Source organism: Ambystoma mexicanum, chromosome 5q (genome assembly GCF_040938575.1).
Source record: "Ambystoma mexicanum isolate Mex_15411 chromosome 5q, UKY_AmexF1_1, whole genome shotgun sequence".
Lineage (NCBI taxonomy): Eukaryota > Metazoa > Chordata > Amphibia > Caudata > Ambystomatidae > Ambystoma > Ambystoma mexicanum.
Genome location: NC_090933.1, coordinates 681998087 through 682012604, shown reverse-complemented (window position 1 = coordinate 682012604; position 14518 = coordinate 681998087). Strand labels below are relative to the sequence as shown.

Genomic DNA, 14518 nt, shown 5'->3' with positions numbered 1-14518 from the left:
CCTCTTCTACGGGCTTCTCTGGATTCCTCAAGGTATCAAGAGGATGATAGATAGGAATAACGCTCTTCCACTCGCCACAGCAAACAGCTTTGCTTCCACAGCCCTTTCCACCTCAGGGCTTCACGCCGCAAGGGTCACGGAGGCGGCCTCAAGTAGTCAGCTGGGTGGTCAGCTGACAGCTTGACTGTTGACTGTTAAAGGCACACGCACCTCTCCCCCTCTTCTACGGGCTTCTCTGGATTCCTCAAGGTATCAAGAGGATGATAGATAGGAATAACGCTCTTCCACTCGCCACAGCAAACAGCTTTGCTTCCACAGCCCTTTCCACCTCAGGGCTTCACGCCGCAAGGGTCACGGAGGCGGCCTCAAGTAGTCAGCTGGGTGGTCAGCTGACAGCTTGACTGTTGACTGTTAAAGGCACACGCACCTCTCCCCCTCTTCTACGGGCTTCTCTGGATTCCTCAAGGTATCAAGAGGATGATAGATAGGAATAACGCTCTTCCACTCGCCACAGCAAACAGCTTTGCTTCCACAGCCCTTTCCACCTCAGGGCTTCACGCCGCAAGGGTCACGGAGGCGGCCTCAAGTAGTCAGCTGGGTGGTCAGCTGACAGCTTGACTGTTAAAGGCACACGCACCTCTCCCCCTCTTCTACGGGCTTCTCTGGATTCCTCAAGGTATCAAGAGGATGATAGATAGGAATAACGCTCTTCCACCCGCCACAGCAAACAGCTTTGCTTCCACAGCCCTTTCCACCTCAGGGCTTCACGCCGCAAGGGTCACGGAGGCGGCCTCAAGTAGTCAGCTGGGTGGTCAGCTGACAGCTTGACTGTTGACTGTTAAAGGCACACGCACCTCTCCCCCTCTTCTACGGGCTTCTCTGGATTCCTCAAGGTATCAAGAGGATGATAGATAGGAATAACGCTCTTCCACTCGCCACAGCAAACAGCTTTGCTTCTACAGCCCTTTCCACCTCAGGGCTTCACGCCGCAAGGGTCACGGAGGCGGCCTCAAGTAGTCAGCTGGGTGGTCAGCTGACAGCTTGACTGTTGACTGTTAAAGGCACACGCACCTCTCCCCCTCTTCTACGGGCTTCTCTGGATTCCTCAAGGTATCAAGAGGATGATAGATATGAATAACGCTCTTCCACTCACCACAGCAAACAGCTTTGCTTCCACAGCCCTTTCCACCTCAGGGCTTCACGCCGCAAGGGTCACGGAGGCGGCCTCAAGTAGTCAGCTGGGTGGTCAGCTGACAGCTTGACTGTTGACTGTTAAAGGCACACGCACCTCTCCCCCTCTTCTACGGGCTTCTCTGGATTCAAGGTATCAAGAGGATGATAGATAGGAATAACGCTTTTCCACTTGCCACAGCAAACAGCTTTGCTTCCACAGCCCTTTCCACCTCAGGGCTTCACGCCGCAAGGGTCACGGAGGCGGCCTCAAGTAGTCAGCTGGGTGGTCAGCTGACAGCTTGACTGTTGACTGTTGAAGGCACACGCACCTCTCCCCCTCTTCTACGGGCTTCTCTGGATTCCTCAAGGTATCAAGAGGATGATAGATAGGAATAACGCTCTTCAACTCGCCACAGCAAACAGCTTTGCTTCCACAGCCCTTTCCACCTCAGGGCTTCACGCCGCAAGGGTCACGGAGGCGGCCTCAAGTAGTCAGCTGGGTGGTCAGCTGACAGCTCGACTGTTGACTGTTAAAGGCACACGCACCTCTCCCCCTCTTCTACGGGCTTCTCTGGATTCCTCAAGGTATCAAGAGGATGATAGATAGGAATAACGCTCTTCCACTCGCCACAGCAAACAGCTTTGCTTCCACAGCCCTTTCCACCTCAGGGCTTCACGCCGCAAGGGTCACGGAGGCGGTCTCAAGTAGTCAGCTGGGTGGTCAGCTGACAGCTTGACTGTTGACTGTTAAAGGCACACGCACCTCTCCCCCTCTTCTACGGGCTTCTCTGGATTCCTCAAGGTATCAAGAAGATGATAGATAGGAATAACGCTCTTCCACTCGCCACAGCAAACAGCTTTGCTTCCACAGCCCTTTCCACCTCAGGGCTTCACGCCGCAAGGGTCACGGAGGCGGCCTCAAGTAGTCAGCTGGGTGGTCAGCTGACAGCTTGACTGTTGACTGTTAAAGGCACACGCACCTCTCCCCCTCTTCTACGGGCTTCTCTGGATTCCTCAAGGTATCAAGAGGATGATAGATAGGAATAACGCTCTTCCACTCGCCACAGCAAACAGCTTTGCTTCCACAGCCCTTTCCACCTCAGGGCTTCACGCCGCAAGGGTCACGGAGGCGGCCTCAAGTAGTCAGCTGGGTGGTCAGCTGACAGCTTGACTGTTGACTGTTAAAGGCACACGCACCTCTCCCCCTCTTCTACGGGCTTCTCTGGATTCCTCAAGGTATCAAGAGGATGATAGATAGGAATAACGCTCTTCCGCTCGCCACAGCAAACAGCTTTGCTTCCACAGCCCTTTCCACCTCAGGGCTTCACGCCGCAAGGGTCACGGAGGCGGCCTCAAGTAGTCAGCTGGGTGGTCAGCTGACAGCTTGACTGTTGACTGTTAAAGGCACACGCACCTCTCCCCCTCTTCTACGGGCTTCTCTGGATTCCTCAAGGTATCAAGAGGATGATAGATAGGAATAACGCTCTTCCACTCGCCACAGCAAACAGCTTTGCTTCCACAGCCCTTTCCACCTCAGGGCTTCACGCCGCAAGGGTCACGGAGGCGGCCTCAAGTAGTCAGCTGGGTGGTCAGCTGACAGCTTGACTGTTGACTGTTAAAGGCACACGCACCTCTCCCCCTCTTCTACGGGCTTCTCTGGATTCCTCAAGGTATCAAGAGGATGATAGATAGGAATAACGCTCTTCCGCTCGCCACAGCAAACAGCTTTGCTTCCACAGCCCTTTCCACCTCAGGGCTTCACGGAAATATCTTGAGTGATCATGGTCCTTAGAGCAGGTACAGAGTGCGAGAGCCAGATAACATTTCCTCTGTTCAAGTTGACATCATTGTCGTCCTCAAATACGTTCTCAATTCGAATTTTCCATGACAGTGGCTTTGAGTAAGAAAGCTTTTGTTGCTCCAATTGGAGTATTTTTTTCTGTCTTTGTGCTGATGTTTGTTTCGGGTTCAAGGTCGCCTGCATCTTCTTCAAGTTTGCTTGTCTTTCTGTAGATATTCCTTGTTTATCTGCAGGTGCTAGAGACCCTTCACTCAAAGCTCCTTTTTGAATTTTGGGATTCTTTAGTTCAGTGGTTGGGCTAGCAGCCATAGTACTCTGTCTCAATTTTTGGGTGACAAATGGATCTCGCCTCTTGACAGTCCAAACTGCTGCCCTCCTCAAGGTCTTCAGAGTATGTCGACAGATTACATAGGTCCACAGACGAAGCCACTGAGTGGATTGAGTTTGCATCAGAATCTATTCTCATTCATTTTTTGGGATTCGTCGGCATGACTTTAGTATTTGTTGTAGCTGCTTTTAGGAGGGCTTCCATCTTTGCCGATTTATTAGGCGGGTCAGATTTATCCCGCGAGAATAGACTTGCTTTGCATGGTGTAGATAGGTTCCTTACAACTTTTCTGGAACTGCTGGTCTGTTTGGTGGGGGCACAATTTTTTTTTCTCAGTTTTTTTAGTCGGGCGAGGCCCCAGATCTTGAGTTTTCAGCGTATTCGGTGTAATTTTAAGATTTGTTACTGCGCCGCTAAAAATCCCAAAGAACATTTTTGAGGTTGAGCAGTGTGGAGTTTCGGATGACTTTTGGATGAGTTCTACATCTATACTTTCCATATTTGTTTTTTCGCAGGAAACATCAGGGATTGTATGAGCTATGTTTACACACTCGTTTGGGATGGCCGCACCAGCGCAAGATTGTTTGGTGCTCGCAGTCTGTTCAGATTGCTTTGTGCACAGTGGGCTAGGACACCCATCGGCGATCTCAACGGGAATTGGACTGTTCATTCCCCGTGGGTTTCCTGCGGGTTGTTCATCAATTGCTTGCATGCTGTTTGCTTGAGTCGTGCAGAGCTCCTCGCCTTTACTGCAAGACTGCATTCCGATATTCGTTCCGCATCACACATGTCTCAAATTCATTTTGGGTGTATTGTTTACAATTTGGGCCATTTGTTTCATGCATCCTAGAACTGCCTCCATCAAGGTAGTTTTTTCAATGTTATCTTTCATGGCTAAATCGCTCAGCCTGTTATGCCAAGATGCAGACTTTTCAGCCTCGTTTTCCAGGCGAGATTGCAGCTCTGGGGTAAAATTTTCCATTTTTAGTATTTTTTCATTTATTTGACCTAATATTGAACTGTTGTTATGAATTGCTTCGTTTAAAGTTTCATAAAGTTTTGTGAAACGAATTAATGCCAGTGAAGTTGCGGCCAGCACATTGTTGTGAATCTGTATTGCCGCCACCACCAACAAATTTGATTTGGTAATTGTCTCTTGCTCAGCAAGACTTCGTTGATTTTCTTTATTCGCGCTTATGTGCTCACAGCCGCCTTGGACTGGCAGTCCCACAATGCACGGCGACAACTGATCCAAGTCATTGTGTGCACTCAGCGCCTTCGGAGTAGAGCAATTGGACACACGCTTCACAGGTAAGCGGTTTTCCACGGTGCGTTGTGCAGGCATGCTAAGTCGTTCATTTTGTAGGTTTTCTTGTATTCCTTGTGCCCGTTGAGAAACAGGCAGTGACCCGAGCTTGTTAAGCGGTGAACAGGTGGACCTTGTGCTGGGGTGCTTATACGCTTTGTTTGCAAGGTTTTTCCTGCTCCATATATCTGCTGTTGATCTAAATCAGTGTTTACAATTAAACGTCTGTCATTTATTTTGTTGGTTTTTGAAAAGCTCTCAGTCAATTTATCTGTCATTTTCTCGGAATCTGCTTTCAGACGCTCTGTTAGTCTGGCCTCGCGACTTGCCAGATCAAACCCATTGGTCTGTGTTGTTACTTCTCTAGGAGGGTACGATTGAGTGTTTTTGCTGCCCTGTGGGGTGCAAGTATTCGTGTCGCCTAACGGGTCTAATTGTCCTTTCTTCACAGGCGGCTTTGCACACGTATGATTTTTCTTTGCTTGTGTGTTTCCACTGTTGTTTTTGGTCGTTATTATAGACAGATTTCCTGTAAAGTGCCTCTCTACGGCGGAGTTGTTTAATCGGCCATCCACCCAGGGAAAAGTATTTGCATCCGTGAAGGTCTGTGGAACCTCCATTTCCAGGAGCTCGATGTCAATTACATCGAACGGAGATTGGAAGACTGCAGTGTTAATTTCAATCACTTTGGAGCCTTCGCCGGGACTTGTGATCACAATGGTGTTTGTGTTCAGCGACCTCCAACGCTGCGCATGGGGCACCCGTCGCAGAGCCAACAGCAGCAGCATCAGCCTTGTTCCTCTCCAAAGAACTATTTTGGGACGAAGGCTGTTTTAACGCTAGTATTCTTTTCGTTGCCATTTGTGCAAGAGATGGTAAAACTGCTGTGAAAGATCCTGTAATTGGGGTGACAGATGACGAATCCTCACGCGACCAATCATAGCCCCCCCGGGTCGCATGTTGTAAGAAGACTTATCCCCTTGCAAAACCAGAGTATTTCCATTCAAAGGACTATCCATAGTTTGCTGCTTACCTGCTTTCAGCTGCGGACTGCTGCAGACTGAATTCTGCGCTCGCGCTTCACGAGTGCCTGGAGTTTTTAAGGGGGATGGAGCTTGTTTGCTTAAAGAGATAGAACGCACTGCAAAACACAGTTCCAAAAGTTCTCAAACAGTAGCTGCAGCTCCTCTCTCGGACACCAACTGCTGCAGACTGAACTCTGCCCTCGAACTCCGCGCTTGCGCTCCGCGCGTGCCTGGAGTTTTTATGGGGGATTGAGCTTGTTTGCTTAAAGAGACAGAACACACTGCAAAACACAGTTCCAAACGTACTCAAACAGTAGCTGCAGCTCCTCTCTCGAAGACCAACTGCTCCAGACTGGACTCTGCGCTCGAACATCCACAATATTGACAGGGATGTTTTGTGGGCATTTGGATTCTAATATGTCTTTAATATAGAATCCCAACCAAACATTTGTTACTGCAAATTCATTATAAAAGATCTGTCATTTAAGTTTAGCTTTAGTTGAGAGTTCATGTGAAAGTCGACAATTATTTTTAGCTCACTTTCTTGACTTCTAGGACTTTGCTTGAAAAAAATACTACTTAGAGGCCTTTCTCTTTTACCTTTGAGGGCAACAGTACACGGTTTGATCATGGTAGAGATCAAGTGTACATATTTCCATTCACCAATGTACCCTAATTGCATCTGTGGGAGTAACTTCGGCATTTGCTCAAATATGCCCATCATTCGATGCTATGGAATCAATGAAACACAATAATTAGTACAGTCAATTTCCTCAGCAAATATAATAAGTACTTACAAAGTTGCCCGTTGGTGGCCTCACCAATCAATCATCCAAAACTAACACGGACATTAAGATGTACTCAGAGATGGGATTTTGTATATTGTCATGGACTCCATATACAAAGATGATGAGCACGCTCTTACTTTGAATGTATTCAAAGATCAATTCTAGACAGCAATAACCTTAGCATGTGAAAATATTTACACACCAATATTGAATAATTAAAACTACATTCTCATCATGTTATCCATGCAGTGCTTTTAGAGCAGGTCACTCTCATATGTAAAGAGAATAGTGTTCAGTTATTCAGATAGTTACCTGACTGCAGAAGTTCAAGTTTGTCTTTTTTATGGGATAACAAATCCCCCAAAAAGCAGATTCCACCTTTGGCTAACAGAGAGCTACATGCTTGAATGCTGGCTGTTCCAGTCCCGTGCTCATCTTTAGTCACAGTTGCAAATAAGTCACTAGATGCTAGGTGACGTATTCCACGAGGAACAAGACAAACACTGTAATTCAAAAGCCTGGAAAAGAAGTTGTTTTACAAGTTATATTCACAACATTCAAGATATACACATCTCTATAACACTTTTTTCTGTACAGCAGGGCTTCATGACGAGTTCAGCAGTGCGGTAAAAAGTGGAGGTAAATTCAGTTAATGCCACTTTTTATTCAGTAATGGAATTAAAGCCAATTTAAACACTGCCGAATTGCGAGTATGGAGGTGAAGTGGAGGAACACATCCACCAAAATGCTCATGGTGAATCCTCCATTTTACCTCCAAAATTCAGCACATTTACCGGGCGGTATTACTGGTCACAGAAAATCTGACCAAAATCCCCATGGAGTCCTATAGACTGCAACCATGAAGATTTACACCACCATAACAACACTTGGAATCCCGTTGTAATGTCACGGGACCCAGCGGTGGTAACATAAACGAGTTTGACTGTAAATCCGTGGATTTACTGCTGATTTAACACCAAACTCTTAATGAGGCATTTTGTCCGCAGAAGTCAGCCAATCTCTATTGTATATATACATTTATGCTTATTTTATGTAATATCCACATTACAAAACTGAATTGCAGCTTAACACTGCAGCAGAGTAGGCCTCTTCGTTACAGTAGTGCAGAGAGGATCAATGTGGTTTCATTGGTGCAGTAAAGTATATGAGGATTTATCAGAATTCTGAATTTAGGCAATGAAATTGCGTTCAACATTTGTATTTTTTTATAGACTGATTTTATCGGATCACTGCGCCGCCCGCAACTGCGATGCCGAAAATGCCAACGGCAGTTACGGCGCAGCGCAGTGATCATATGGATCTCTGTGCCCCCTCCCACTTTCCCCCCAACCCCAACACAAACACACTTACCTTTAGGGTGTCACACTTCTGCGTGTGCCGCCCACACTCTGCGATCCCTGCGGTGTCAGCTCCTCCCTCCTGGGTTGGAGCTGACTCCGCAGGGTGCTTTTCATTTTTTTTTTAACATGTTTCCCGCTTTCCTAAATGGTAAACGGGGAACACTCCCACAACCCTCGACCCCCATTACTGCACCCAGGAAGAGCGGGGGACACCCCCACAACCCCCGCTCTGCTTGGGCGCAGTAAATGTCATCCTCATTTTGTGCGCCTCCAAAGTCGCAGTGACTGCGGGGGCGCACAAACGAGGGCGACATTTTGGTACGAAACCATTTTAGCAGGTAGTACAGAGCTCAAATTCTAGCCTTTCTTTTGCCACAGTGTTTGTAACTATGAATGTCCCTGGCAACATTTTATTCAAGCTCCCATATGTATAAATGGTTTCCCAATATCTCTAGGAACTTTGCCTGCAAGTTTCAGTATACGCCGTTTCTCTAGGTAACAGCCTCATTGTCTATAGGAATTTGTACTTCCAGTGGCCCTCTTTAAAATCTGCAAGGAGCTGGCCAATCCTGCTGCAGTCTCTACTTCTTCTGTCCCCTCCCAGGCCCTCTGCACGGCCCTGGCCTCACATTTTATCTCGAAACCCAGGACATCCTGTCCACCCTCCCATCCTCTCCTCCTCATCCCGCTTCTCTCTCAGCCAACGATGACCTCACTGCAGCAGCCTCCGCTCCCTCTTTCTCTTCCTTTCCTCTGTTCTCCCCAGACGAGATTTCTAGACAAGTCTGATCTATGAAAGTCTCGTCAAAACAGGTTGTTCCCTGCTTGTCGAAAACCATCAAGGACCATATTGACACCCTCACTCCTGCCCTGGCCGACTTCTGCAACCACTCCTTTGCCACTGGAGCCTTCCCCTCCCCTCTGAAGCACTCTCTTGTTCACCCTCTTCTCAGGAAACCCACAGCCGATCCCTCCTGCCCAGCTAACTATCACCCGATCTCTATCACTCCTTTCCTGGGCAAACTACTGGAAAGGCTGGCCATCTCCCAGCTTAATCTCCACACCAACTCTGTTGGTTGTATCCATGACCATCAGTCTGGCTTCAGAGCAGTCAAAGGCATGGAAACTGCTCTCGTGAACATCCACGAAAACCTGCTCTCCAACCTTGATTTTGATCTCCTCTCTGTCCTCATCCTACTTGATCTCTCTTCTGCCTTTGACACGGTCAACCATGCCATCCTGCTCAACCCCTTCAGTGATAACCCTAGGATCACTGATCAGGCCCTGGCCTGGCTGACCTCATTCCTCTCCAGCCGACCCTCCCAGGTCCAACTTGGGTCCTTCCTTTCCTCTATCTCACTCTCCACTTGTGGTGTTCCCCAGGTTTCTAACCTATCTCCCTGGCTTTTCAACCAATACCTGGCACCCCTCGCCCACCGCACTGCTGCTCTGTGCGCCAACTTCCAGTGCTATGCTGATGACACTCAGCTTGTTTTCAGGCTACCCTCTGCCACCTCTTCTCCCCCTCTCATCTCCGACTGTCTGTCTGCAATCCAGGAGTGGTGTGCCGCCAATTATCTCTGCCTTAATGCCAGCAAGACTGAGATCCTCCTCATCGGCACTCCTGCTCCTTCTTTTCCTGCCACTCTCTGGCCTGCCTCCCTTGGCCCCCTCCCTGTTCCCACCTGTGAGGCTAAGAACCTCTGGGTCATCTTCGACGCCACACTTTCCTTTATTCCACACATCTTTGACGTCTCTAAGAAGTCCAACTACCAACTGTACCTCCTCAGAGGTATTCTTCCTTTCCTCTCCTTCCCCCAGAGGTTCACCGTCTCTAGAGCTCTGGTTCTCTCCAGGCTGGACTATTGCAACAGCCTCTTTCTAAATCTGCCTGCTACTACTCTCTGCCCTTTGCAACTCATCCAGAACATGACTGCGAGACTTATCCTTGGCCTCAAGCCTAGGGATTGTATCTCTCCAGCCCTGAAATCTCTTCATTTGCTCCCAGTGGCTGCAAGGGTTAAGTTCAAGACCCTCTGTATTGTCCACAAGGCCTTATGGGGTCTGGGTCCTCAATTCCTGCAACTCTCTCTTTGGAAATACCTTCCTACTCGAGCTCTTCGCTCCTCGACCTCCAACTCCCTCAGGGTCAGTCGCTTCTCCAAGCAACGAGTTGGTGGTATATCTCTGTCTTTGGCTGGGGCCTCCCTCTGGAATAGCCTCCCTGTCTCTCTGAAACTTGAGGAGAATCACCTCCGGTTCCGGAAGCACCTCAATACCTTCCTCTTTGCCTCTGCCTCTCTCTTCCCGTCCCCTGCTGATCTGTCTGTTTCTTCACTGGGCACCTGACTACCCTCTGAATTCGGGCCCAGATCCCTGCCCACCAGCTGCTCGCCTACACTGCCTCCTGGCATCCCTTGCACTTGGGTCTGCAATCCTTTCAGTCCCCCTTCCTGCACTTACTGACACCCGCTGTCTGTGCTTAATTCTTGCAGTTGTCACTTGCTGGCCGTACTACCTGTTTTGTTGTTTATGACCATTTGTTCAGCACTTTTCCATTCCTCTCCTACCCTTTGCACTTCTTCCTTCCCTCTCCCCTGTACCTGCGCATTCTCAATGTCACTGGGCCTAGTAAGATCATTGTTCTGTCCTCCCTTGTACACCCCTCTTTGCCTCGTTGCGCCCTGAAACTCTTGTGTATGGGCGCGATATAAATAAACTATCATATCATATCAAATCATAAGTATCAATATGCAACGTTTCTGTATACAGTCAGATTCCCAATGGCTCTAGTAACTTTGCCTTCAAGTTCCAACATGCAATGTTGGTCTGTAAACTCTCTTTTCCAATTGCTCTAGGGACCTGGCATTCAAGCTCCTGCAATGAGTGTTTCTTTTGATTATGAGTCTCAATGTCTCTATTAACTTTGCTTTCAAGTTCCAGAATTCAAGAGTTCTCTTTACATTCCATTTGTCAGTGGCTCTAGGAACTTGGCCTCCAATTCCCAGCATAACGCGGATTGCATTACACTCCATTTATCAATGGCTGTAGGAAGTTAGTATTCAAGATCCAGTATGCAGAGATTCTTTTTTTGGCTTTATTTCTTAGTGGCTTTAGGAACTGAGCGATCAAGCTCCAGCATACAGCGGTTAACATTACACACTGTCTCTCAATGGCTCTAGGAACTTCCTCTCCCGGTTTCAGCCAGCAGTCTCTCTCTTCTCAACAATCATTTTTTTCTGCGGCTTGAACATTCCCTACAGGTCGCTGCCAGCAGCCTCTTTCCTACCAATCATTTTCTTCAGCCACCTTATGAATTTTGACTTAGACTTCTCCCCACTGACCCATGGCCTTCCTGCCAGTTTCCTCCACTCCAAGTGTGGGCATCAGCAAACCAGCCTGGGTTGCGTTTTCCTCTATCTCGCCGCTTCCGAGTCTCCTAATTATTGGCAACTTCCCTGTCAAGAACTCTTATAGCAGCTCTGTGCGTGTGCACCATCTGATTTTTTATTCTCATGAGCCACGTGGTGAATACCCTTTTACAGTGCAGTGCATTGTGACAGGGCCTGGCTCAGTCCCTGCAAGGAGCGGATAGGGTCCATATCCATCCTAGGGTGAGAGGCCTACCAGGGTTTACGTCAGATCCAGTCCCACCCCACAGGCAGGGTTTGGGAGTTAGGAGGACCCCAGTCCATGCCCCTTCTCCCTGTGCCTGCATACTGGAGAACAGTACCACTCTTAGTCACCACATGTCTGCCCAGCACCTTTGTGGCCAGTTTCTTTCTCGCTGTCCCACAGGACTCCTAGTACCAGCAGCCTTAACAGTGGGGCAGCCTGCAAGCAATCAGGCCCACAGAGAGAGCCATGCAGGCGACATAAGGAACAGGCTGCGCAGCAGCAAACCAAACTGCTACAAGACCTGCCTCAGCAGAACACCAGCGCAAGCCAGAGCGATGAGAGCCTTAGCTTGGTGCACATGCTAAAATACACTAACGTGCACCAGCACAGTCCCAGCACTAGTCCGAGAGTGGAGCTTTACAAATGAATCCACATGCCCAGAGACATTGTACTCACTTGCGAGGATGCCATGAAGCTGGCATCATGAACAGGCCTGAAAGCCCTCACACAAACCGAGACACTGAAGGCTAGGGGCCATCATTGCTTTAGACCAGCAGACCAATGTATGAAAAAGGGGTGCGGCTTACGACACCTTTTGTATGTTTCCTTGCTTGTAACACCATCCTGGGGAGAAGGACAGTCAGTGGTTGGCCTCCCGAGGAACCAGCAGAGGGAGCTAGCCAATGAAGGACAAAGGTAGGGTGGTGGTGGGTTTGGCCAGGTGAGGTCAAGGATCAAGAAACCAGGCAGAGGAAGGACGAAGCAGAGGCGTGTAGATGAGAATTGCTGAAGAAGTATGCAGAGGGAGGTATTGGTTAGTGGGAGAGAGTGGTACTTGGGGTTGAGTTTCCGTGTAAGGTGCCTGAGAGAAAGAGTACTATAGAGAGAGTAGATAGTGAATGAAAAGGTGACTGGGGAAGTGAAAGGAGAGTGACTGTGGGGGAATGTGTGGGTGGAGTGAGAGTATTAGTGTGGATAGGTGAGTGTAGTAGTGTGGAGAAGGGAGTGTAGTGGTATGGAGAAAGGAGAGTATTGGTAGCCTCGAGAGGGGACATCAGTAGTAGAGTGGAGAGGGGAAAGTAGTAGTAGTGTAGAAAGGGAGAAGCGGGGAGTAATATTAAAATCAGAGGGTTGAGGTATATGGTAGAGAGAGGAACATCAGAGGGATAGAGGAGGAAGTGTCAGGGAGAGTGAGGAGAGACGGTGGGTGGATCAAGAGGAGGAAAGGGAGAGAAACAGAGAGACATAGGGAGAGGAACATCAGAGCACGGAAGGATAAGACCAAATGAGCAAAAAGGTTTGGGAGCCCCTCTACCAAGAACAAACTCAGCCAAATAACCTGTTCTATGGGAAGGTGCCCACTCGGGAGGGTCTACAACCACGTTTTAGCTCAATGTACCTTTCACAGAGGAGAAATATCCATCTGCGTATCAGTCTTTGTCCCACCCACAAGGGAAGTCCAGCACCAAAATGTTAGGCAATTCTCTTCTGAACAAGAGTACCAACAGCAACCCCAGACACATGTTTCGGCCTAGTCAGGCCTCATCAGTGAGGTGAAGCTATGCCTCCCTAAGCACAGTGAGCAAGGGGTCCACGTCTGGATTACCCTGGGAAATGTAGGACCAAATGAAGACTAAAAGTCTGGAAGGCACAAACATTTATGTTACATCACATTGGGGAACGTATAGCAGGGACTACCTAGTATGCTCACGAGGGAGCTTTAGACATTTGCCTTTAGGCCATCACCCTTAGCTAGGCAGTTTTTAGATAGTATGTTCTATGTTTTACAGATCCCTAGTGGCAATGCCAGGGTTGAGGAACACTTAGGGTTAGCAAGGCATAAAATAAGCAGTGCCGCATAGCAATCTTCTATGCAATTCTGTAGTTTTGCTAATCAAATGAACACTTGTGTAGAAAAGTTAGGTATTTAAGTTGCCCTCTTCAATGAAAGCACAGCTCGCCCTGCATTCCTCTCTTGCCGTTGCTGCTCTCTTCACCCTCTTATCTCTGTTCACTTCAAGTGCTAATGGAGGGAAAGCGCAGCAGTAATCCTCTCCACCATCCACTCTTAAAGGAGAAGTTCACTCAAAAATGTTACTGTCTCAAAAGATGGGCCATAAAAAAATATATATAAAAAATATTGTTAAGGAAAGTTTCTATGTAGAATTTTGAGCAAATGAGTCTCAAAATCAAAAATTTCAAGAACTAGGAGGCATCCATTTTGTGAAATGAATGAGCCTCATGTGCTTGTGTTATGCTCTGCTCTCACAGCAATAATGAAGCAAAAGCCCCCTACTGGGAGCTTTTGCTTATTACAGCCGTCGAACAGAGAATGCTGTCAGGCTCCTTCCTGCCCTGCTGGTGAGTGCTTCTGTGTTTCACTGCTTTCCCAGGCCCCCTTGAGCTGGGGAAGCCCAGGAAACTTAATGCGAAAATCCAGACAATCATAAATGCAACAGCGTTGTATTTATGATTGCCGTGGCTTTCTTTTTAAGTCTCTGGGGCTCACCGTCTCGGGGGAGCCCCGGAGACTTAAAAAGAAGGTAACAGCAATTATAAATACAACCTTGTTGTATTTATGATCACTGTGCCTTTCGTTTCAAGTCTCCCAGGCTTCCTGGGCACGGGGGAGCACAGGAGACTGAAAGCAAAATTACTGGCAATTATAAATACAGCGTTGTATTTATGATCCTGTCCCTTTCGTTTCAAGTCTCCCAGGCGCCCCTGGCTCGGAGGACCTTGGGAGACTTGAAACAAAAGTGCCTGCAATTATTGCCAGTACTTTGGCATTAAGTCTCCCGGGCTCCCTCGAGCTGGGGAATCCCGGGAGACTTAGAGCGAAAGTGCCGGCAATTATAAATACAACCGTGTTTTATTTATGATTGCCGTGGCTTTGTTTTTAAGTTTCCCGGGCTCCCCCGAGCCTGCGGGAGCCTGGGAGACTTAAAAAGAAAGTCCAGGCAATTATGAATACTTTGTCGGCTAGTGGCAGAGTATTCATAATTGTCGCAACTTTAGTTTTCAGTTTCCCGTGCTCGGGAAACTAGAAAAGAAAGTCGCAGCAATTATGAAAACTCTCCGCCAAAGTATTTATAATTGCTGTGCCTTTCATTTTATG

The 14518-nt window shown here is 48.2% G+C and overlaps 1 protein-coding gene across 1 annotated transcript in view; it reads right to left on the bottom strand.

Annotated features, from left to right (window-relative positions):
• The window catches only part of MCMDC2 (minichromosome maintenance domain containing 2), a 2206017-nt gene that overhangs the window by 765980 nt on the left and 1425519 nt on the right, over window positions 1-14518 (bottom strand). Inside the window, exon 9 of the mRNA XM_069621139.1 lies at window positions 6734-6939. Coding sequence (XP_069477240.1) covers window positions 6734-6939 — 206 coding nt within the window. The remainder of the gene's footprint in view (window positions 1-6733; window positions 6940-14518) is intronic.